We start from the raw sequence: 25,084 nt of genomic DNA on the forward strand, positions 1-25,084 counted from the left end.
TTTATCTTTTTCACTTTACGCATATCAAATAAGCCAAATCATCCTCCTGACCCGCGGGGCCAAACTAGTTATGAAGAGACGCAGCTCAAGCCGCTGCCACTCGCTGATTATGTCATGGCCAAGTGCTTGGTTCTTTGGCTGGCTGCTAATGGCCAAATAGAATCAACGGTCAAAGTCAGGGCCGTGTGCAAATACTCAATATTCATAATTCTTTTTTGACCACGCCGAGTTCTTTCAACCTGATCTACAGCTGCCGCTGCCACTCGAAGAACGCCACAGCCAGCGGGCCAATAAATTTAACTATCGAAGCCGGGTTCAAACACCTTTCGAAACTTGTCTAATGAGTTCGAGTGTCTATTGATTGCTTCAGGCGCTGAAGCTGCGGCTGTGGCTGCGGTAGAGCCGGCAGCTGAAGCTGAAGCTGAAGCTGACGTGGATGCTGAAGCAGAAGATGGGGTGTATGAGAAAACTGATGTAAGCTAACTGATGATGCTAAGACTTAGAGTTACTCAATATGGAAATGAAGTTGATAGAAAAACAAAAGCTTAAGATTAAGCAGTGGCAAGAATAGAAGCTGATATCCATGCTAAAAACAGAAGCTGAAGTCAAAGTTGAACTGAGGTTGAATTGGATGGAATCTGAAGCAATGCTGAAGTAAAAGATAAGACATATTATATAACTAAAGTTAAATATTCTAGTTGCTGAAGCTGTCAAGAAATCTGCAAACTTAACTAATGTCAAAGCTAAAGCTAAACCCTCATATCTATGCTGAAACTGAAGTTAAAGTCGAGGCTGCAATTGCAGCAGAAACTGAGGCAGCAGCTAATGTCAGTGCTGAGGCTTCAGCCTTACTTTCAGCTGAAGCTGATGACAAAGCTGAAGCTGAAGCTGAAGCCGAAACTAATGTCGATACCAAAGCTAATGCAGAGCTAATGCGAAAGCTGAAGCTAAAGCCGAAGGCGATGTTAAAGGTGAAGCTGAAGCGAATGCCAGTAGTGAAACTGAAACTTAGGGCGATGCTGACTCTGAAATTAAAGACGATGCAAGAGTTAGAGCTGCAGCTGTTGTCAATAGCTGCAGCAGCAGAAGAATACTGAATCTGAAGCCAAAAGAAATTGAATCAAAGCTGAGGTTAAGTTATAGCAGAAGAAGAAGACAAAGCTAAAATTGATATCAATACTGAATTTAAAGCTAAAGCCAATAGAAATTGAATCAAAACTGAAGTTGACCTATAGGCACTGAACAAGCCAAAGCTAAAGCTGATCTTAATACTGAATTTAAAGCTAAGTCCAAAGGCAACAGAATCAAAACTGAAGTTGAGCTATAGCAGCTGAAGAAGCTAAAGCTAAAGCTGATATCAATACTGAATCTCAAGCTAAAACCAACAGCAACTGATCTTTAAGCTGAAGTTGAGCTATAGCAGTTGAAGAAGCTAAAACTAAAGCTGATATCAATACTGAATTTAAGGCTAAAGCCAAAAGAAACTGAATCAAAGCTGAATTTAAGCTATATCAGCTGAAGAAGCTAAAGGTGAAGCTAATCTCATAACAGAATTTAAAGCTAAAGCCTACAGAAATTGAATCAAAGCTGAAGTTTAGCTATAGCAGCTGAACAACCCTTTAGCTGATCTTAATACAGGTTTTAAAGCTAAGTCCAAAGGCAACTGAATCAAAGCTGAAGTTGAGCTATAGCAGTTGAAAAAGCTAAAACTAAAGCTGATATCAATACTGAATTTCAAGCTGAAGCCAAAAGAAACTGAATCAAAGCTGAATTTAAGCTATAGCAGCTGAAGAAGCTAAAGCTAAAGCTGATATCAATACTGAATTTAAAGCTAAAGCCAAAGGCAACTGAATCAAAGCTGAAGTTTAGCTAAAGTTTAGTAGCTGGAGAAGCTAAAGCTAAAACTCATGCCAATACTGAATCTCAAGCTAAAGCCAACAACAACCGTTGTCTAAGCAGAAGCTTAGCTATAGCTTAAAACGATGCTGCATTAAAAACGTAAACTGATGACAAGCTAAAGCTAAATCCAGAAACTGTTGTCAATGCACAAGCTTTATATAAACCTAAATGAAACAGATGCTAAAGCAAAGGCTAAAGCAAAAGCAAAAGTCGAAACAGAAACTAAAGCCGTGGCTAATGTCAATATTTATTGATGCTGCGATTGAAATTAAAGCTGAAGCTGAAGCTGATGCAAGTGCAGCGGCGATGCCGCAGCCTGAGCAGAGGCTTAAGCAGATGCTGAAACTAAAGCCACACGCTGCGTGTGTGGCATCGCCATTTGGGTCAATAAAGATTGCGCAAAATGCTTGAGCGAATGCGCAAGTCAAGAAATGACTTATAAATTTTTGTCAATTTACGGGAATTATCGTTGCGCCGGGCTGCACACATGAACTGCAACTAACTAGTTGAGCTGTATGTGTGTATGTGTGTGTGTGTGTATCGTTTCTAATGGACAACGTGCCACAATTTGTTGACTGCCGTTTGTGCAGCTTTACAGTTTGATTAGTTGGAAAATTTACCATCATTTAATTAAATTATTTATGATGCAGTTGTGCTTACGTATAAACGACAATGAACGGAAATGGCGAGCAATTTGCATGCGGCAACTGTTGCTGCTGCTGCTGTTGCTGCTGTTGCTGTTGCCATTCGCTTAGCTCTTTTCTTTTTCTCGATTTTTTCTATTATTTCTTTCGTTCACTTAGGCAACACTGGAAGTGAAAGGCGTGCGCCATTTCAGTGTTGTGTGCAGGGGGAGGGGCAGGTGCAGGGGCAGGGTTGAGGGGAACTGATTTGCAAGCCATCGACTCACGAGCTGGTTCTTGGCATGATTTCTAAATAAATTTGCCATTCGATTCACTTAAATTGATTGCGGATCACTTAAGGAAACTGTTTCAGTTACAGTTATAATAATTAGATAGGAAATATTTCTAATTGAGTTAATTTTATTAGAAGTTGGCGATATGGAGGATTAAAATAATTATAATTTTTTTTTTAAATAAATAAATAATAAGCAAATACTTGTATATTGGCAAATCTTCATAAAAAAGAATTACACTTTTATTTGAGTTATGTAAAATAATAATAATAAAAAAAAAATAAATAAATTTTAATAAATAAAAAACTATAGAAGAATTTTTTAAATATATTTCATTATATTTTTACAATTTTTTATTATTGAGTTTTTTTTTTTAATTTTTTTAAATATAATTTTTAAAAACTTTTAACTTTCAAAATTTGTTTTATATATATAATTTATTTTTTAATGCTTATTTTTAATGCAAGTTCAATCAAATATTAATTTCTAAAACTTTTAATATTATTTAAATATAATATTATTTTTTAAAATTAATTTTTTCGACAAATACATATTATTATTCAATAAAAATATATATTTTTTTGTTATTCCTTATTCTTTTAGTATTTTCAGTATTACAGTATTTTTTTATCGGCTACCTTACAGCCAATAGAATATTAAAGAAGACATTTTTTATATACATTTATTATACATTTTTTATTATTTATTTATTTTGTCTGACATTAACGCATAATTATTGTCCTACGATTCGCCTCGAGTCGTGCATTTAATTTTTCGCAGTGCTCACGCTCATCGGTATAGTTAACAACGCCATGCGCTACTCCCACGATCCCCAACACATATATATAAAATAGAGAGAGAAGTAGGAATAGAAATAGAAATAGCAACAGAAATAGAGCTCGTCTCGCAGGCATACACAAAAAACGCTAACGAACCAAGTGTAGCTCCCTAATGGCAGGCACATGTGGTACGTGGCAGCAAACGAACTGCAGTCACCAGTTGGCCGTCACCAGTTGGCCAGTTGGCCAGTTGGCCCGCTGGTAGTTGGCAGTTGGCAGTTGGAAACTCAAACTGAAACTGGAATCCACACAGAATCCGAAAAGTCGAATTGTTGGAGTCGGCACAATGTGTTGACTGCGATGTCCGAAAATGAAATCGACGCAGTCACGTAAAATTATTTTAATAATCACATAACTTTCGGCATTTACACGCCATGCGGCCCTTTGGGGGCGCGAAGCAGAAACAAAATGTCAATAAATTTCTGAACAAACGAGAGAGAGAGAGGGAGAGAAAGAAAAAGAGAACAGAACAAAAATGCTGAACAAAACAACAAGTTAAAGTTGCTGCGGGCGTTTGGGAGGCGTGCAGGCGTGGCTGACATCTGAGAAGCAGCTCTTAAGTGGGATTTGCGGCGCACTTTAGTGTCAACTTTAACAATAAGTTGGCGCACTAAGAGAGTGAGAGAGATATAGTGAAAGAGAGGGAGTGAATTGGTGTCGTGCATTGTCGTCAAACAAAACATTCACTCAGTCGCATGCATAAGTAAAATGTTTTTTGGTACGCAAACTTTTGGCATCAACTGTAGCATGCTCGGCTAATGAAATAAACACCCACGACCAGAACTAAAGCTAAGTGCGCACAGCAGGTGGCCAAAAAGTAAAAACGCCTCTTGGCCATGCCGGTGACGGTGTATCCGTCAGATACATTTCATTTGACTGCCAGACTGACAGACTGCCAGACCTTCCGACTGTCCGACTGTCGTCTGGCCACATGAAAGTCAGCCTTTCGCTTCTAGCGTCTCTGATTTGAAGCAGGCGTTCGGCTTCGGCTATATGCACTTGCCACTTACCAAAGCGGCTCCAAGCTGTGTGCTGGCTCCACTTTCAACCTCGGCTCAGTCATTTGAAATAAATTACTTTTTGCACCTGATGAAAACTAAGTCAGCAACTGACCCAACAACAATAACAACAACAACAAATGTTGGTAGACAAAACTTTACAAAACTCTGCCTAGCATTTTCTTTTCTTTCTATCTTTTCTTTTTTTTTTCATTTTCCTTTTTCCTATAGCCGCATTTATTGTCATTATTATTTTGATACTAGTTGTTCCAGCGTTTTTCTTTACCTTTGCTTATTTTATTTTCTGTTGCTGCTGTTCCTACTCCTGCTGCTGCTGCTCCTGCTCCTGCTGCTGCTGCTGCTGCTATCTGCCGGTAGATTTATGCCAACAAAAGCAAACAGTAAAAAATATTTTGCTTTTAATTTTTTTTCAATTTTTTTTTTCTTTTGTGATTCCTCGACAGCTGCATTAAAAAAGTTGCCCAAAGAAAACAGTTTGCATTGCAATTTCGACTTGGTTTATTTTTGCTGTTGCTTTGTTAGCTTTGTTTTGTTATCAAGCCAACAGAATGGAGAATATATAAAATAGCAAAACAAAATAAGCAGCGAAAAATGTTTCAAAAAGTATACAGACGGCATACAAAATAAAGAAAAAATTGTAAAACAAAAAAATAGAAGTAATATAGAGGCCAATTAGATGCTCCTTCCGGTCTGCGGCGACCAGCTTAGCCCCTATGGCAAGAGCCGCAGCCAACCATTTGGTTCATTGCCTGAAAAGTTTTTTTTTTGCTTCAAGTACTTTGAATATAAAAAAAATATACATATATCAAAAAATTAATAATATGTATAGATGTATTCAGCAAGAGATAGTCAAATTTAAATGAGGATTTTTATAAATAAAAATAATTCAGTTTGATGCGTTTTAATAATTAGTAAAACATGTGCATATATTATATACATATATTATTAATATATATTATTATATATATAAAACATATTATTATTGAATAGTATTCAAAATATTATGTCTTTATTTATTTCACTACATATATATATTATAATCATATATATTATGCATATAAATAAGATTTATTATAATATATAAATATTTTATTATAAATATATAAAGTAAATTTTCTGTAAAAGTCTATACAGACATTATAATATAAAATTATGATCAATTAATTGATATAGCTCATGTAGAGTAATATATCAGCTCTTACATATATCACACGTATTTAATCTAATACACATACATATATTATATTTCATTTTATTTATATATTCATCATTCCTTATATACTCAGTTGATCCACATGAATCACGTGTTTTACTTATGGACTGTTAGCTTTTACATGATATATTAAATATGCCTTATAGAGATTCGACAAATATGCGTAATAGGCAAACGAAAGCCAAAACAACTTAACAAAACGTAATATCTCTTGTTATTTCTGGGCTCCAGTTCAGAGCTACGTGCGGCCAATTTATATAGCTAATCATACAGAAAGTCTTACATAAGGTTTCATACAGTAAACCTAAGGCGATTTCTTAGCGAATATCAAATATTTTTCTTGTTATTTTATTTATATTCTTTTCTTTCTTTTTATTTATATTTATATGATTTTCTTATCTCAGCGTTATCAACAGCAGTTGAATTCTATTCTTAGAAATCCTATGTCGACTGCCTTTATAACCAATTTTTTTGGCAGCCACTGTACAGTGCCGTCTCTGCTGTTGCGCACCGTCTCCTTCCATTTTGTTTGTTAATTTCTTGTATTATAGTTGCTTTCTTTTGCTGCAGTGCTCCCCTTGTTTTGCCTTTCTGTTTTGTTTTGCTTTGTTTTGCTTTGTTTTGGCTTGTCAGAACTTAATTAAATGTTGTCACAGCGCATACTTTGTAGTTTTCGCCATGGGGGCGGTAGTGGGGCCAGTGTTGGGTCATTCAAAAGGCCAAGAGCGCGCACTTGGAGAGGAGCTGGAGCTGGAGTTGGCGTTGGAGTTGTGTGAGCATCGCCGGTCTGTGTGTGACGGCGATTCGAAGTGTAAATGAAATAATAGCTGCTAAAAACCAATTTGGCGTAAATTACAAAAGCTTTACGTTTCTATAAATAGAACGCTTTAGGCTAACCTTTTGGCTAACAATGTTTCAATCATTAATTCGTTTCTCTTTCTCTCTCTTTCTCTCTCTTTGTGCAGGTCTGTGGAGCTGATTGCATTGCTGGCCATATCGTGCACCTTCTTTCTGTTCATGCACACAAACAAATTGAACAGCCGTCTGAAGGAGATGGAGGTGAAGCTGCAGCCATCCGAATTCTCGGCCCTGGGACTAACTGGCAATCACATAAGCGGCCATGATGCGGGCAGTAAGTAGCCAAGATACGAATCTAAATGCAAAACGCATCGGGGCTGTTGTCAGAGACAAGGCCGGACGGCCAAAAGGCTTCAACTGTGTCAAAGTTTTCGCTCGATTGTGCATGCGTAGATACAGTTACAGCTGCAGTCTATCAGATGCAGCTAACGGATGTGAGCCCTTCCAGCACAGGAAGCTCAAAGCGAACGCAAACGCAAACGCAAATGCAGCGCTGCGGCTACGCCCAATTGATTTTTAATGACCACACTGACCCGGGCCATAAACAAAGCGGCAAAATGCCTCTTTGTTAACACTTTCTGTGCAGCAATGTATTTCGCTGGCCAGCCATAAATTAGTTGAATGTTTTAAGCCAAATTAGAGCGCAACTCTTAATACATGCATAAATTATGACAAAAACCCAAATACAAACACACAGACAGATGAGCTCAATTAAAATGAGCATAATAAATATGTCGGAGCTATGTGTATTGGAGCCCAATTTATAATAATCCTCATATATGTACATCTATTTTTCATATTCCACTATATTTATGAATTATTTAGCTTATGCCAGCGCACAGTTTTTCCCTAAAGGGGTCTAGTTCATGGCATTCCAAACGGCAGTTTAACCTTTTGACATGCGTTAAGCATGCGAACATGTTTATTTTATTCTCAAACCAAATAACATAAACGAATGCATATATGTATATACATATATAGGGATAAATGATGCAGCTTTTTAAAGAATTTATAAATATATACATGCATACATATTTATATTTATTAATTCAATTAGTAAATATTCATAAGCTTTTAGTTTTTAAGCTGCGGAAATTGTGAATTATGCTAGGCCATAGAATATGCAGCTAAATAGATATTAAATATGCTTAAAGCCAGATGAATAAATTAAATCGTTTCATATTATTTGAATATATAAAATAATTTGCTTTCAATTGAAAATTTTATTTCTATTATTGGGCAGAAATTTGTATGGAAGTGCTTAAATTTGACTGCAAATAAATAATAAATAATTAGATGACAGTAAATGCTATTGTTTGGCATTATTATTACAAATTAATATATTATATGTTTATATAAATAATAATTCAATTATTCATAAGTAAATATACATATATATTGCTTTAAATACTATTTAATAAATAGCATAATGTAGTATATTTGCTTCAGCCTGAGTGATGTTGAAAGGGCATTGGATTAAGCTAGAGATTGATCTCTGCTGCAGTCCAACATTTTCTGTTTTACTCTTCATATTGAATTTAAGCACTTCTTTTATAGTTCATGTCTTTTAATAACGGCATAAAGCCAATTTAATAGTTAAGGTACCCTTATACATGCGCTATAGAGTCAACAACAAAAGCTGCAATAAAACTATAATAGAAGAAAAAAAAGTTCATGTCTCTTATCAAGGCTCATTTCCCATATTCCAGATTCCATATTCAATATTCTATAATCCATATTCCATATTCTATATTCCATATTTCTTTTTTCATATTCCATATTTCATATTCCATATTCCATATTCCATATTCTATATTCCATATTCCATATTCCATATTCCATATTCCATATTCCATATTCCATATTCCATATTCCATATTCCATATTCCATATCCCATATCCCATATTCTATATTCCATATTAGTGTAGAAAATTTTTCAATTTATTTTATTTATAAATAATGTTTTTAATATTACAGCAGTCTCTCAAGTTAGCAAAAAATAATTACCGCTTGATATTCTCTAAAAAACTTTCCATTTCATTATTAATTATCTAATAGCTATAATAATAATAAGGGAAATAAAATAATATTGATTACAACTCAACTGTATAACTAATATGATTCAATTTGCCGACTATGCTCAGCCCTCTTTGCAACGAGAGCTCCTCAATTGATCGCCGCGGTCGTTCCATTTGACATTGCTCCATAATTTATTCTAAGGCAATGTCAAATCGCTCAAAATTTTCAAGAGCTCAGACCAATGTGCGAGCTATTTTAGATCTCGCTTATTTAAGCGAGTCATGCAAATAAAGCTATAAAGCACTGTAAGAAAAGTTGACGCAGTTATTTGAGTATTATGTTGCTCCATAATAATAAAAATAATAATTCATAAAATTTTCCAAATGAAACAAAATACTATATAAATTATCGACTATTTTTAAATTTCTTTTTCAATTGTTGCATTTGGTCAGCCCATATCAGAAACATACAGCTAGATCAGATTTCACAGGCCAATTGAAACTACACAAAGTAATTTGAGTGCCACTTGACACTGTTCTTTGCACTCGCTGCCCGAAAGTGTTAGCTTGAGGCGTCACGAACGCCACTTGAGCAACGCGGCCCAGTTGAGCCGGGCAGCATGTCGCTGTTTGTATACCTTAAAGAGTTGTGTTCAAGCACAGCGAGTTGCTGGTGCCATAGCACAATCGGGCCTATCATTAGAATCTTGGCAGTGCAGGCCCATACTTATGTCCAATCAGCTCACTAACTAATAACTCTATTATTACTGCGAGCTGCTCTTGCTGCTGCTGCTGCTGCTGCTGCGACTGCAGCTGCAGCGGAATACGTTCATTTGAAATCAAATCAAACTTTCCGCATGCAAGACCCTAATTCCAATGCCGGAAGCGCGAGTTCGTCTAGGCCTGCAATTCCACTTGCAAATTAGTCAGAGCTGCTTACGGCGGCAGCTGCCACTGGCGAAATCCGAGAGTCGAGACTCGAGAGTCGAGACGTTAGTATGCCGAAAACCTAGCGGACAAATTCATACGTGGATAGATCCGCACGCCGGCAGGAGGGGGGATTGATGGCGGGGATAATGCGACACGGCTGCTTCACGCCAAAGTGCGCTGATGGCTAGCCATAAAAGCCAAGTGAATCAAGCACAGTGGAGTGGGAGATGAGAGAAGTAAAGAAAATATACACAAATGATTATTTATTAATTTAAAAATAATAATTTGAATTTTTCATGTTTAGAAAAAGTTGAATTAACAATTGTTCATTTTTTATTTTTCAAATAATTCAGAAATAAATAGTATTTTAATTAGTTATATATTATTTAAAATTAAGAAATTTATCATTTCAGTTATTCATTTATTTGATTTTTTATTTATTATGTATTTTTACGTTGATTAATAATATATTTTAAAATAATTATAATAATAAAATCATTAACCTAAAACTAATAAATTTCTCTATTCGTTTGTAAATTTATTATTTTTATACATATATATATAATTCTCTTCTTTTTTTATGTTGTTAGTTATTAATTAACTATATTTAATCAGTAATACATTTACTTTATTTTTTATTTATTAATTTTTTTTATATATAAATTTTTTTTTGCATTTATTAATTGTTTTTTTGTCTTTTTATGTAATTTGGTTTCATTATTTATTATTTATTTATGTATTGTTATTAATTTTTTAATTTTAATTTGTATTTTTTAACTTATTTTATTACATAATTTCTTAAGTATTTATTGATTATTATTCAATTATTATAAAATTATTTTTTAATTATTATTATTTAAATTATTTTATCGTAAATATATGCCAAATTTTGTGGCAAGTATGCACCACGCTTGCACCACTGTGCCGCAGACATGTGATCACAATGATGATAGTTCCGACTCTGACGTCGCTTTGTCTGCAGATGCGCTCCACTACGAAGATATTCAGCCGGTTGTGGGTTGTGGGTTGTCGTTGCGCAGCTGCTGTGGAGTCCACGGTTATGCTTGTGACTCTAGCAGTTATTGTTATTGTGGTTGTTGTTGTTGTTGTCTGCGACTGCGCACGCGTCAATTGTGAGCTCAGACGACAGTTACAAATTGTCTATTTTGGGCTCAAAGCCAATGAGAAATGGCTAATGGCCAAAACAAGAGAGAAAAACCTTCGCTTAACGTGGATAAGATATTTTTTGTTGTCTCCAACAATTGCTGCCATTTAGCCTAAGCCAAGCATTCGTTTATTCATTCATAAATATTTCATATAATTGACTCGCACGACTTTGAAAAACAAATGCGAGTGCACTCGAAATACTCACACAAGTCAAGCCGATGACACCTTCAGGTGTTTAGCTGTTGTTGTTTTCTTTTTGTTTTTTGTTTTTAATCTTTTTTTATACATATATGTATACACTTTTATGGCAGTCGCATTGAACTTGACTTGGGCTAATTAACAAACAAGGTAAAACGTTATGTGGTGTGTGTGTGTGTGTGTATGTCTTATCTTGTTGACTTCTGGCTTATTTTCGCTCTGATGAGCATGTTAACACAGTTAGCAGGTAGCTGGCACTTCGTTCTTGAGGCTGAAAAGTGCCGCTAAAGTGTGAGATTTGATTGAGGAGATTACTGCCGTTGATATATAACCATATATTTTATATGGCTGATAACAGTTCTTTGTAGTCAAAATCTAGATAATATAGTGTGATTAAGCGAGAGTGTTAATATAAACAATTGCTGATTAAGCTATTTATTGGATTTAAGCAGAAAAATATTGAATGGAGACTTATTTCGTCTTGAAATACATATATGTATATATTTTTTAAAATTAAGGTTTATATTTTATATAAATCTTAACTGGTCCAAACATAATATTATAACAAAATATTATTATTATTATTGTTTATTTATTTTTTTTTTTTTAATTTATTTTGTTATTCGTTTCCTTATATTTCACTTCTTCAAGTGCTTTTAAACACTTCCCATTGCAAACATATTTTATACAATTTTAATAGGTAAATATTATAAGTGAATTAACCATAGCAATACCAAATAAAATTGCATGCAAAAACCAATGCGGTTTGGCCTAAGCCGCCAGAAACTTTATTTCCAATTGGAGCACACGATAGACACCTAACCAGCTAGTTGGCCTTTGGGCTATGCCTAGCCAGACTATAGTTAAAAGCTGTTGAAACTGCATAAAAAAATAGCGCAAATAATAGCTGCAAACAAGGGGCGAAGCCAAGTAGCTGCTACTACAAAAGTTAGGCTGAAATGAAAGCAAAAAGACTTGAGTCTTATGGAAATAAAATTTAGTGTTATTTAATATAATATATATATATTTATATTTGATAAAACTTAAGCTGAAAAATAGGAAAAATAGAATTTAAAATATATACAAAAATAGATGAATTTTAAGCCAATTGAATTTTGTATAAATATTTACCTTTAATATATTATTTATTTTTATATATTATTTACTTTTTATATTAAACATTTTTTATTTATAGTTGGCAAAATAGAGACAAAAAAACTAGCAATAAATTTCATAAGAACTTTGTAGCAATACAACGGCAAATAAATTTTAATTATCATACAAATAAGTTTTATTTCATTTAAATTTTTAATAAATATTTAGCTCGAGTGTATGAGAAATTTGAGCAATTTTTAAAGTTTTTTAATATATATATATATTTTTTAAAATATTTGCTGTGCTTTATATCCCTTAAAATTCTACCTATATATAGTCAAAGAAATTAAAGAGTTAAAATCTAAATATAAATTAGACAAACTTAAAAACACTTCAACTGCAATTGACTTTAATTATTTCGTCATTTGTGATTTTACGTTGCCAATCTATATATGGTATATATATTGTGTCTAGCTATTGAGTGGGTAAATAATCTCATTACATGTCTCTTTCTATGCCTTCTCGCTGCTGACACTTGTAATGTGGTTCACCTTCAATGAATGCACAAATGGCCAATAGCCGGAGCTAGCTGCAATAGCAGCCAGAATAGAAGAAGAAGTAAGAAAACAAAAACTGGATTCGAGCAATTGTCGAGTAACTGAGAGGGTGTAGCTAATGCAAACTACAAGCTGCAAACTGCAAGCTGCATACGGCTCTGTGCACATGCACATGCACATGCATGTAACCCAATTTCAAGACCGCACAAAAAGTGCCAGAAAAATAAAACAAGAAGTAAAACCAGGCGCGAAGCAAAAAGGCTTCACTGTGGCCTGGGCAGACCACAAAATGTATTTCACTCTGGTTCAGTGACTTGGCTTGGCCTGGCTGCAAAACACGTTATATACCGCTTGGGGACTTTCATTGAGATCACTCAGTGAAACTGACCAGACCAAAAACCAATGACCAAAACCAGACCACATCCAAACGCACATATCGAATCTGGTTTATGGGCATTGTTGGACATTTGTTCGGCTCGAAGGGGAGGCCAGCTTCCTTGTTCAACGGCCAAATTATGAAATGCTGTGCGCGCCAAACGAAAGTGGTGCGGGCTACCCACACCACTGAAAGCCACTTACCGCAGGCAGAAGAAAAACTATATAAATAATCAAGACGTTTTCCGCCTGTCCAAATGCTGAATTGCCGTCGTTTAGCGAGCGATTGCAAGCGCTCAACACACAAAGAGTGTCTCTGTCTGTATCTCTGCCTCTGTGTCTGCCTCTCTACGCCCCTCGTCCGACGCCTGACATATGCGTGGCCATTTAAATTTTAATTGCCCTTGCAACACGCGGCGTAATTCGCAGTGGACACATTGAAAGAGACATTCATTCAGCATTCAGTGTGCCATGGCTAATAAGGCTTTTCACTGGACGGGATCTGATATGCCCCGATAGGGTAGATCATCCTGCCGACTGCAGTTCGCTGTGAAAGTGAAAGGAATCTTCATGAGTTTGCATATTTAACTGCACTCACTTGCATTCGCTTAATATTTCTGGCCGTCTCTCCACTTGCCAATCGAGTGCTCTTCCCCTATCGCAAATATTGCATAAACACTTTTGAGGAGCAAAAAAGAAGAAGAAGAAGAAAAGTAAAAGTAGTGGCAGACATCCCGCAAGGGGCGGTGCTCGGCTCTGCCCTCGGTGAGCGTTTGAGGTCAATGCAGAAATATGAGCTAATAATTGTAATAAATTGACAGTGAGTGCGGAAAGTTAATTGATGTGGGCTGAGGAAATTGAAAGGTCTGCGGTTTGATCAATAGCAATTGCTGATAGTTATATACATACATATATGTATGTATATGTAGTTTAAATTAGCTTAACAAAATTGGAGCAGTCTTTACCTTTATGTTGATTGAAATAAATAAAGCAAATAATTTATGATATATTATTAAATACTATGTATGTAGATATAATAAATATAAAATAAGCCAAAAATTAAGAGAATTTCAATATGTAGATATTCAGATCTTTTTTTTATATTCTATGGATTGCATATATTTATTTTTAATTTTTTACAATTTATATGGGCGTGTTCTGCTGCTTATTAAATTTTTTTTAATCGATTTCTCTAAGTTTTTTTTTAAACATATATATTTTTTTATAATACTTGCTGAGCTGATGCATAGCCAAATTTTATTTTATTTCATTTTAAGAAATATAAAGACAAATATTTTTTTCTTATTTTATTTTATGAAAAAAAAAAGAAAAATATTTGTATGATTATAGTTAAACTAATATAGAAAACATTGGATATTAAAAATAATTATAAAGTAACTAGCGGCAGATCAAAGGTAGAGATCTGATTTCGATTTTCCTTATAAAAGTGATCTTATTACAAAATGCAAGAAAAGCTTGATGAGAGTGGCATTGCTGTGTCTCTCTCTCATTCTCCCTCTCTCTCTCAGTCTCCCTTTCTCCATCTCTCTTTCCCTCTCTCTCGCAGCACTTTAAACGCCTTCAAAATATGCTCCTATAATTCATTCTTCTTTCCCTTGCAGAACACGATGATATCAATACGCTCCATGGCACCTATCAATATCTGAAGAGCACTGGCCAGGTAAGCGAACAATTCTTTCTATATAGCCATACATATATATATATATATGTTTACCGATTCGCATTTGCCATACATTTGTCGTCAACATTTATGCATTTTGGTTGGCCATAAAAAAATAGAAAATCGAAATCGACTTCAACGCAACCATCCAAAACATTCTAAAAAGGTAGCTCTGCTCTGGCTCCTTGGTGTTTGATATTTATGACAATGTGCGTACTTTTGCCTGCTGTTTGCCTCTCACTCTCGCGCGCTCTCTTGCCCTCTCGCTCATCGTATGGGTTGTTCATCGTATGCCATAGCAATCGCTCTCGCTCTCGCTCCCACGCTCTCTCTGTACCTCTCTCTCTGTCTTTGTCATACACGCATACACATACCACATATACACATGCACCCACACATACATATACACATATACATGTACACTATATACAATAAATTAGAACTTTAGTTAGTCCTTAGCGCTCGCTCTGCTGCTCAGGCTGTGACTCTTACTCTGGTCTATCTATCTCTCTCTCCCTGTCTCTCTCCTCCTTACACTAACACAACAACAACACTTTGACTCAGTCTTGGAATTTTTGCTAGCGCAGGTATTTTAGTTGTTTTTTTTTTTTGCAATTAAATTTTGATTGAGTTAGTGCCAGATGCGCCAGTTGCATCATCGTAGAAGTGATAGAAATTCGATTAATAATTATGAAACGTAAACGCGTAAAAGGTAAGTCCCCAACTAGGATTTTCATTTAGCCAAGTGTCAGTTGCGCAAAATGCGTCGCTGACGCCGATGGGTTTATAGGCAAATAAAATGATAAAAAAATAAATAAAAATGAAAAAGTGTGCCCCGAGTCTGATGCATAATACTGGTTACCTATTGCCCCACAGCCCAATTGTGCCTGTTGCTTCAACTGAAATCCGCTTATAGCCTCCATCTCTGTCTATATGCATATGTATGTGTGTTCCATTTGCTTATGTACTACCATGTTGTGCTACCCACTCGTCTTTCCTGTGTCCCGTATTCGTGTGTGTGCTTGTGTGTGTGTGTGACAACACTTGGACAACTGCATCGGCACTTTTCGCATACCGGCAGCTACAACACCTGACCAGCACAGCCCAGGTGAACAACACGCGGCGAGCTCAACTGGATACACTATTCTTCAATCGAGTGCCAAAGGCGGGCAGCGAGAAGCTGATGGCGCTGCTGAAGCTGTTGGCCAAGCGCAACAAATTCCAGGCGCGTCGCGATCACGAACAGCTATACGAAACGATACTCATGGATACCGGCTTTGCACGCCATCTATTGGAGGCCGAGATACTCAATTGCAGCACAGCCAATTCGTATACCAAGCACATGGCCTTTCTCAACTTTACCGAGTTCGGCCAGCCCTGGCCCATCTATGTAAATCTTGTGCGGGATCCACTCGAACGGCTGATCAGCTGGTTCTACTACGCGCGCGCATCCTGGTATCTGGCCGATCGTGTCAAGACCTTTGGCAGCAAGTTCAAAATGCCCTCTGTGCAGTGGCTCAAAAAGGATTTCAATCGCTGCCTTCTCACACACGATCCGGAGTGTGTGTACGAGCAGCTGGATATGAATCACCTGGGCGATCACAGAAGACAAACCCTGTTCTTCTGCGGCCAACAGAGGGCGCTCTGCATGTGAGTACATGAGCGAATATTGGCAGGAGGCATGCTCGATCAGTTATGGGTGACAAGAGTCGGCTTGATGCAAGGAATGTGAAATTGCTCTTAAAGAAAATTCTCTGAATACTCTTTGATCTTGATGTATAAGCTTTGGATAATGAAAATTTTCGATTATCAATATTATCACTATTTAAGAATTTTATTTATATTTGATTTAATTGAGAAAATAATATGTGTTACTTCATAAATCATTAATCTTGCTGAATAAGCTTTGAATGATACAAAATGTATATTATTATTATTATTAGTTGAGAAAATAATATATAATACATACATATTATAATATAATTTTTTTATGTATTTATATTATTTTATGTATTTTTTGTGAAGTCAAAATCAATATTATAGTAAAGCACTCTAAAAAAAAAAAGCAAAATATAAATAAAATTTACATTCTTGTCAAAAGTTAGATTGAAAAAAAAAAGTGATACGATTATAACTAAAATACAACATTTGCTTGGTTCAATTAATGAAACTCTAAATTATTACGTAGCCAAAAATCCACTTATTATTGATCCATTTAAATCTATTTATTTTGGAGCCCATTTTCTTATTGCATATTCGACTGAATAAATAAGAAGTAGATAATAGATTACACACATGTCATATGAATATAAGAAATATAAAAATATTTGCTCAATCCGGTCAAGAGAATCCTTAGTAAAGTCCATTCCTTAAACATCATACGACTTCGAGTCACTGCCAACTCGTCGAGCAACTCTCGCAGCGCAGCCGTGTTCACCACAAGCCCCCCGTTCGCAGGCCCTTCAACTCCCGGTCGGCCATGCAGCAGGCCAAGCGGAATGTGGAGCAGCACTACGCCGTGGTGGGCACCTGGGAGGATACGAATACAACGCTCCGTGTGCTGGAGGCATATATACCTAGATATTTCGCCGGCGCCACAGACCTCTACTATGCCATGCAGAGCAATATGGAGAATGTGAATCGGAATGCCTTCAGGCCCGCCCTCAGCGAGCAGGCGCGCGCCCTGCTCAGTCGCAATCTGACGCAGGAAATCGAGTTCTATCAGTTTGTCAGGCAGCGTCTGAATAAGCAGTTTATAGCAGTGCAGCAAATGGCGCAGAGTTCGAACAATTAGCGCATAAGATTTCAAGAATAAAGTCTACTTTAACTTTCGGCCAGCCTGGGCCCTTTCAAAACTCTCAAAACTCTTCTAACTGTGTAGTGTGTTGCTTGAATCAGGAACTGGGCATGGGATCTACATACAGCTTAGATCTTTAACAAAAAACCAAACCAAACCTACTCCAGCTACATGGCCGCAACGGCCACTCGCGCAGAAGTGGCGAGCAGATGTACGATGAATTGGACCATCATGGCATAGCGCATACATCGCATAATCATCTGCACAAGGCCGGGCACGACAGGCAGCTGGCGATGCCAAGGAATGACGAAGAAGATGATCTTTACGATGATGACGCCAACGATGATGATGATGATGATAATGATGAGGCTGGTTTCAATTCGGCAGCAGATGCGCTGAACAACACCAAAAAGGCGGAGGCGGACTTTGTCTTCTTCAATCGCGTGCCCAAGGTGGGCAGCCAGTCGCTAATGGAGCTGATGCGTCGCCTGGGCAAGATCAACGGCTTCGTGCACGCCCGCAACAAGGGCAGCGTCAAGGAGACCATTATGCTGCCCAAGGAGGAACAGAAGACTCTGATCGGCCATCTGCTGACACGGCCCATGCCGCACGTCTACAGCCAGCACATAGCCTACATCAATTTCACCCGATTCCAGATGCCACGCCCCATCTACATAAATCTGGTGCGAGATCCCATCGAGCGCATCATCAGCTGGCATTACTATGTCCGGGCGCGCTGGTACTACAATGACATGAAGGCCAAGCTGGGCGACAAAGCGATCAAAATGCCATCGGACGAGTTCCTCAACCTGGACCTGGACACCTGTGTGCGCAATCGCGATCCGCACTGCACCTTCGAGCAGATGCAGGTGAAGAATCCGGCGGGCGATCATCGCCGACAGACGCTGTTCTTCTGCGGCATGAACAGGAAGCTGTGCATGTAAGTAGTCAGGGCAGGGCTCGGAGCAACAGCTCTCACTGAATCTCTCCCCATTCCCGAGTCAGGCCCTTCAATTCGCCCGTGGCCATGCAGAAGGCCAAGCACACCGTGGAGTCGGAATACGCCGTGGTGGGCACCTGGGAGGACACAAACATCACGCTGACCGTGCTGGAGCACTATATACCGCGTTATTTTCGCCACGCCAAGGTGGCCTACTATCGTAAGCTCCATTTGAGTTATATTTTGAGTGCTGAGATTGGATTCCTAAAGTTTGCGTCGCTTTTGCAGTGGGTGAGGAGCACTTGTCCCGCATCAATCGCAACAATGTCACGCGCATCGTGAGCGACGAGACGCGTCAGATCCTACGCAAGAATCTGACCAACGAAATCGAGTTCTATGAGTTCTGCAAACAGCGTCTCTATCTGCAGTACGCAGCGCTTGGCAACGGCAAACGCTTTGGCGATGATGACTATTTGCTGATGCCGGAGATGCGCGACGACGATGCTAAAGACGACGAGTATTAAACAGACGTGCATATATATATACATATTTGTAAATATGTATATACGCGTATAAACTAAGCTTCAATAAATTCGTAAATTAAATAATAGATTTGTTTACTCTCAGACTGTCACCAGCTCAGTCTGTTTATAAAGCCTTTTGTGGTCTTAACTATGTCTCTCTCTCTCTCTATCCCTCAGCCCAGTGAAGTATATCATCTAGTATATATTTCAGGGCTTATTAGTTCTTATTATATATCGTGTAGTGGGACCTGTTGTCCATAAGAGACCTGAGATTGTAAATGTTTATCATGTTTTACTTCTCTATAATTTATTATCGATAACTTGACTTGAATTTTTCAAGCAAAACTTCAATATCATTAAAGATATTGATATTAGATACTCGATTTTTTTTTTCATTTTTCATTACCTTTTCTTACTTTTTATAAAAATCAAAAATTGGATTTTGTTTTTGAAGCGTTGTTTGTCCGCCGTAAAATTTGTTTGTAAAATTTTGATAATATTCAAAAGTTAAAATACCAACATTCAAACAGGTTTACAAAAGTATATACATTTAAAAAAATACTAGAAATATTACAAAGTACATACAAAGTATTACATACATATAAATGCCAATATTATGATCGGAAAATGTTAATTTATAAATGTTTAAAACTCAGTAAACAGAGAGCGAATCAGCATGTGTGTGTGTGTGAATATATTCTTTATTGTGAAGGCTTTGAATACTTGACAAATCAGCTGCAAGAATAAATAACTCTTTTGTGAGCTAGCAGGAATAGAAGATAAGATATCATATTAAATCTAAATTATATTTATAGAAGATCTGACATTATAGCGTCGAGCTCAGATTAAAAGTAATATTGCTGTGATCTATGATTTCATATGAAATCTCTGCATATATGTGAGATCTGAGAATGGTTTTCCGAGCTCTGAGCGAATATCTCAACTCTGCTTAGATATAAAATTGTTGTAATGCAAATCAGAGATTTGCTTTTAATGCTCCAATCGAAACTCATCTAATACGACTTCAAAGCTCTTCTTGTAGAACACTGATCTCTGATCTCTTTCAAAAGTAGTTTTGATAGCTGCCAGATTAGTTCACTTGGGATCACAACTTCTTCAACTCTTCCACTAACTCGCTTCGCTTAGCCCGGCCCCTGCCACACGCTCGCATGATTCGCATGACTAGCAATTCTTTTGTCTTCCGTTCAAGCTGGGTACTCTGACAGCGGCTCAACTGAACAATACACCGAAAGCTGAACGCGACTTCATATTGTTCAATCGCCTCGAGAAGGTGGGCAGTCAGAGTATGACAAAGCTGTTGGGCCATTTGGGAGAACTGCACGGTTTTGTTACCTATCGCAACGAGATACCGCCCACCAAGAAGATTGTGTATGACTACGAAGAAGAGAGGGCCTTTGCCGAGGAACTGCTCGAGCTGGAGGAGCCATCGGCCTATGTAGAGCATACGAATTGGATTAATTTCACGGAGCACGATATGCCCAGACCCATTTACATAAATCTGGTGAGGCATCCCATTCAGAAGGTGATCAGTGCGTATTATTATCATCGCCATCCCATGATCTATGCCAATAGCCTGTTGCGCAATCCGAATAAGCCCACAGAGAAAAAGGAGTTCTTCGAGCGGTCCTTCAACGATTGCGTTCGCCAGCGCATCGCCCCCGAATGTGTGTTCGATCCACATTTGCTCTACAACGGCGATTGGCGGCGATTCACATTGCATTTGTGTGGCAATCAGAATGTTTGCACGTAGGTAATTGGCCACTTAGTGGAGGGCCTGTTGGTTTAATTGCTGCCATTCTCTAGGAATTTCAACTCGGAGATGGCCACCCAAATCGCCAAGTTGCATGTGGAAAAGGAATATGCCGTGGTGGGCACCTGGGAGGACACGAATATCACGTTGGCCGTGCTGGAGGCATATATACCTCGTTTCTTTGCCGATGCCACAAATCAGTATTACTGTAGGTCCCTTAGTTCTCTCTCGTTCTCTCCCTTCTTGACTTTTCCTAATGTCCATTTTACATGTTTTCTCTGTGTGTTTGTGTGTGTGTGTGTGTGTGTACAGCACATAAGGAGAAATTTATGATAAATTCCACGCCGCACGACAGTCATCTAGATGAGGATGTGGAGGCCTATCTGAAGCAACAGTTTGCCTACGAAATTGAGCTCTATCACTTTTGCAAGCAACGTCTCTATAAGCAGTATATAGCCATCAGGAAGCAAGCAGTCCAAGGGCAGGAGCAAAGCTCGGCTGAAAATAAACAGATGTAAAACTCAAGAGATTCCGAATTTATACTCATGAAACTCAAAATAATGAAGAAAAAAAATACTCATTTCTTAAAAAAATACAGAAAAAATAATGTATTTTACTTATTCTTTATTAATTTCCCATAATTCAGAAATGTTTTATAGTCATTTAAATCTGGTATTATAATACAATTATTATAATTAGAATTGAAGAAAATTTCAAACGAGTCTTTTCCATTTTCCGCTACTAATCTGAGGTTGGGTTTCGGCTAGCCGCTTGCTGCTTGCACTCACTGTACTGCGATTCGATTTTAAGGGCTCTCTCGAACGGTACTTGCAGATCCTGCAGCTGAATGCCAATGAACTGAATAATACCAAGAACGCAGAGATCGATGTGGTCTTCTATAATCGTGTGCCCAAAACGGGCAGCATCCAGCTGATTGAGCTGATGCGTGCGCTGGGCAAGGTGCACGACTATGATGTGGAGAAAGATCCACAGAATGGCGGCATTCGAGCGCTGCTCGACAGCGCCGAGGAGGCCGACTGGATAGATAATATCGTGAATCTCGAGGATGGCACCGTCTTTGCCAGCCACGTTAACTATCTGAATTTCACCAAGTACCAACAGCCGCGACCCATTTACATCAATATGGTGCGCGATCCGGTGGATCGTGTCATCAGTTGGTATTATTATATACGCGCCCCGTGGATCTTTGTGCCCGGCCGGCGGCGCAACAATCGCCAAATGCCCAATCCCCAGTGGGTGAACACCGAATTCGATCAGTGCGTGCTGAGCGGCGAGAAGGTCTGCACCTACATTGAGGGCTCGCTGCTGGAGCGTGTGGGCGACCATCGCCGGCAGACCCTCTTCTTCTGCGGCCACAATGAGTTCAAGTGCACGTGAGTGTGATGCAATGTCTTAGTTGAGGTTCTCTTTCCACTTCCACGTTCAATACCCCACCCTACCCCCCTACTGCAGACCCTTCAATTCGCGCCTGGCCCTGCAGCTGGCCAAGCAGAATGTGGAACGCGAATATGCGGTCGTGGGCACCTGGGAGCACACCAACGAAACCCTGGCCGTCCTGGAGGCCTATGTGCCGCGCTACTTTGCGGACGCCTCCAAAATGTACTACTGTAAGTACAGAGACGATTGCCGTCGCAAATATGGCCTGCCTAATGAGTACATGCTTTGCAGCGGGTCTTCACGCGACCAAGGCCAACGACAATCCGATGAAGCCTCACATTAGTGAGGACATCATAAATATGGTGCGACGCAATTTTACGCGTGAAATCGAGTTCTATCAATTCTGTCGCCAGCGACTGCACAAACAATATCTGGCACTAAAACTCAATGATCTGATGCGTGTGGATAATAGTTTAGCGGAGCTGAAAGCGGGCAACGATCTGGCCATCAGGGATTAGCTAGTGTGGCACTTAGTCTAGATATAGCATCGAATTTTTCCAATTTATTTTAATAAAACAAGATATTGAACAAGATATTTATTTCTTTATATAATTTAAATTATTTTAATAGGATTATTCATTGAACTTTAGTATTTCTTAAATGCTCTAAAGCTGAGAGGAATGAAATGTTTAAATCTATGTGGGAATATTTAGTTACCCTTGCTTAGGTCCTGGTCTTAAATTAAGTTGACTTCATACTATATATGGTCAAGCCTTTGCAAATAAAACTTGAAAGAATTTTCAGTTTTATTTCTATTGGATGTTATATTATTTTATTAGGACTTTTTTTATATGCAACGGAGCTCAAATATTTTTTAAACTAAAGAATTTCTTATAATTAATATTTTTATTATTATTAATTTTTTTCGTTTCATTATTTTGTATTTTATTTTATTTTTTATTTTTATTTATTTATTTATTTTTATATATTTCTTTTTATTTTTTATTTTTATTTTTTTATTTATCGATTTATTTTTATTTTTATTTATTTATTTATTTTTATATATTTCTTTTTAATTTTTTGATTTTTTTTTAATTATTTATATATTTTTATTTATTTATTTATTTTTTATTTATTTATTTTTTTTTTTTTTTTTTGTATCATTATTATTATTGTATGTGAAATTCTTGCTATTTCAATTTTGAAAAACAATTATTAAGAAATTATACTTTTTTTTATATTTAATGCCTTTAGTTTAATTCCTGGTCTCAGAGATAGTCGACTTCATTTGATTAAAGTTATACAAGTATTTCAATAATAAATCAAACAATTCGATTTTTTATTTAAATATTTAGTAACAAAATTAATTATTTTCATCAAACTTTTCATTAATGAAGCTGAGCTAAATACTTGATAGGCTATTTGGAAAGACATTGACTTAGGAATTCTAAATACTTTTCGCTTAAGTTCTGGTCTCAAAGTCCCTTCTCTTTTATGAACTAAGAAATCTATGCTGTACATTTATTTGCTATCGCTGAGCTGCTTCGCAAGTGTTATGGGATCTGTCTTCGCCATTAACTTGGTTTTTACTGCTGGACTATCAGAGTTAAAAGTTAATCGATCTGCAGCTGCAACGTCTCAGTGCCGACCGCCTGAACAATACAAAGAACGCTGAGGTCGAGGTGTTGTTCTTCAATCGTGCCGCCAAGGTGGGCAGTGAGGCAATGCTGGAGCTGTTCATAGCACTGGTGGACTTTAACGATGACCTGGAGCTGGAGCGCAGCGGCTTGCGTGAGCCCACCGTGAGGCAAATGAACAAACAGGCGCAACGCGAGGCAGCGGAGCTGGTGGCCGGACTGGACGAGGGCACCTTTTACATACGGCACATCAACTGGCTGGACTTTAGCGAGTTCGATTTGCCCCTGCCGATCTACATAAACATGGTGAGGGATCCGGTGGAGCGTGTCATCAGCTGGTTCTACTATGCGCGCAGCTCGTACAAGAATGCCATCGAGTATCGCAAGTCGCCGAATAAGAGAATCAAGCCCGAGTCCTGGTACAAGAAGAACTTCAACGAATGTGTGCGCAGCGGCGATCCCGAGTGCCAGTACGTGCCGCACACGGTCAAGGACTTCATACCGAACTTCAAGCGGCAATCCCTGTTCTACTGCGGCCATCACGACGATTGTCTGTAAGTAGCGGAAAGGGTTTCCCCACTCTGAGCGAATCGCCCTCAATCGTCCGTCCACTTTGCAGTCCCTTCAACTCGCCCACCGCCGTGCAAATGGCCAAGGAGCATGTGGAGCGGGATTACGCCGTAGTGGGCAGCTGGGAGGATACAAACATAACCCTGACCGTCTTGGAGCGCTATATACCACGATTCTTTCGCGGCGCGAAGCTGATGTATGAAAGTAGGTCGACGGCATTTCACTGCCCCAAAAGAAAATCAGACTCTAACGGTTTCTCCCCCTTCATACCTTTCCTTTCCCCTTACCCCAACAATTAGTGCACACTAACAAGATCACGAATCGGAATAAGAACAAGCGTAAGCCCTACATTGAGCCCGAGGTGAAGGAGATGATTAGACGTAATTTCACACACGAATACGAGTTTTATCATTTCTGCAAGCAGCGTTTGTACAAGCAGTATTTGGCCCTCAATCTGCATGAGTTGGAGAAGCATGGACTGTTGAATTAGTTGGTTCTAGTGGGCTGCAGCTGTGTAGTTCATGATTAAATCAAAGTCAGATATTATTAGTAGAATAAAAACAAAAAGAAACTACAAATTTTTATTACTTGAGCACAACCCATCTTGTTTCTAATCCTAAATGTTTCTAATGTGTGTGTGTGGGTGTGTCAGCTGCCTTTCCTCTAATCCTTATCCCTCTA

At 37.9% G+C, this 25,084-nt stretch overlaps 3 protein-coding genes across 6 annotated transcripts in view; all 3 read left to right on the top strand.

Moving 5' to 3' along the window:
• LOC108651980 (uronyl 2-sulfotransferase homolog pip) overlaps positions 1-25,084 on the top strand; it is a 52,902-nt gene that overhangs the window by 22,912 nt on the left and 4,906 nt on the right. The window contains exons 2-6 of one of the 4 annotated variants that reach the window (XM_030386794.2): positions 6,852-7,018; positions 14,708-14,766; positions 17,731-18,503; positions 18,569-18,723; positions 18,792-19,095. In XM_030386794.2, coding sequence (XP_030242654.1) covers positions 6,852-7,018; positions 14,708-14,766; positions 17,731-18,503; positions 18,569-18,723; positions 18,792-19,027 — 1,390 coding nt within the window. In that variant the 3' untranslated portion in view covers positions 19,028-19,095. The other 3 variants (XM_089259011.1, XM_018101945.3, XM_089259012.1) reach the window with 3 other exon arrangements.
• LOC149091447 (uronyl 2-sulfotransferase homolog pip-like) lies at positions 20,240-21,362 on the top strand. The gene is made up of 3 exons (XM_089259016.1): positions 20,240-20,794; positions 20,852-21,006; positions 21,111-21,362. The coding sequence occupies exons 1-3, from the start codon at positions 20,334-20,336 to the stop codon at positions 21,314-21,316; spliced, it is 822 nt and encodes a 273-aa protein (XP_089115142.1). The 5' UTR covers positions 20,240-20,333; the 3' UTR covers positions 21,317-21,362.
• On the top strand, positions 23,827-24,992 carry LOC149091448 (uronyl 2-sulfotransferase homolog pip-like). Its single transcript, XM_089259015.1, has 3 exons — positions 23,827-24,387; positions 24,453-24,607; positions 24,703-24,992. Exons 1-3 carry the CDS (start codon positions 23,921-23,923, stop codon positions 24,891-24,893), a joined length of 813 nt encoding a protein of 270 aa, XP_089115141.1. The 5' UTR covers positions 23,827-23,920; the 3' UTR covers positions 24,894-24,992.

Source organism: Drosophila navojoa, chromosome 4 (genome assembly GCF_054131105.1).
Source record: "Drosophila navojoa isolate 15081-1374.11 chromosome 4, UAZ_NAV_1.0, whole genome shotgun sequence".
Lineage (NCBI taxonomy): Eukaryota > Metazoa > Arthropoda > Insecta > Diptera > Drosophilidae > Drosophila > Drosophila navojoa.

Bases quoted from the DNA above. Each gene is read 5' to 3' on its own strand.
- LOC149091448 (XM_089259015.1), top strand. From the start codon at position 23,921: ATGCTGGAGCTGTTCATAGCACTGGTGGACTTTAACGATGACCTGGAG. The intron at 24,388-24,452 runs GTAAGTAGCGGA...TCCACTTTGCAG, and splicing joins GGCCATCACGACGATTGTCT to TCCCTTCAACTCGCCCACCG. The intron at 24,608-24,702 runs GTAGGTCGACGG...CCCAACAATTAG, and splicing joins CGCGAAGCTGATGTATGAAA to TGCACACTAACAAGATCACG.
- LOC149091447 (XM_089259016.1), top strand. From the start codon at position 20,334: ATGACAAAGCTGTTGGGCCATTTGGGAGAACTGCACGGTTTTGTTACC. The intron at 20,795-20,851 runs GTAGGTAATTGG...GCCATTCTCTAG, and splicing joins GGCAATCAGAATGTTTGCAC to GAATTTCAACTCGGAGATGG. The intron at 21,007-21,110 runs GTAGGTCCCTTA...GTGTGTGTACAG, and splicing joins TGCCACAAATCAGTATTACT to CACATAAGGAGAAATTTATG.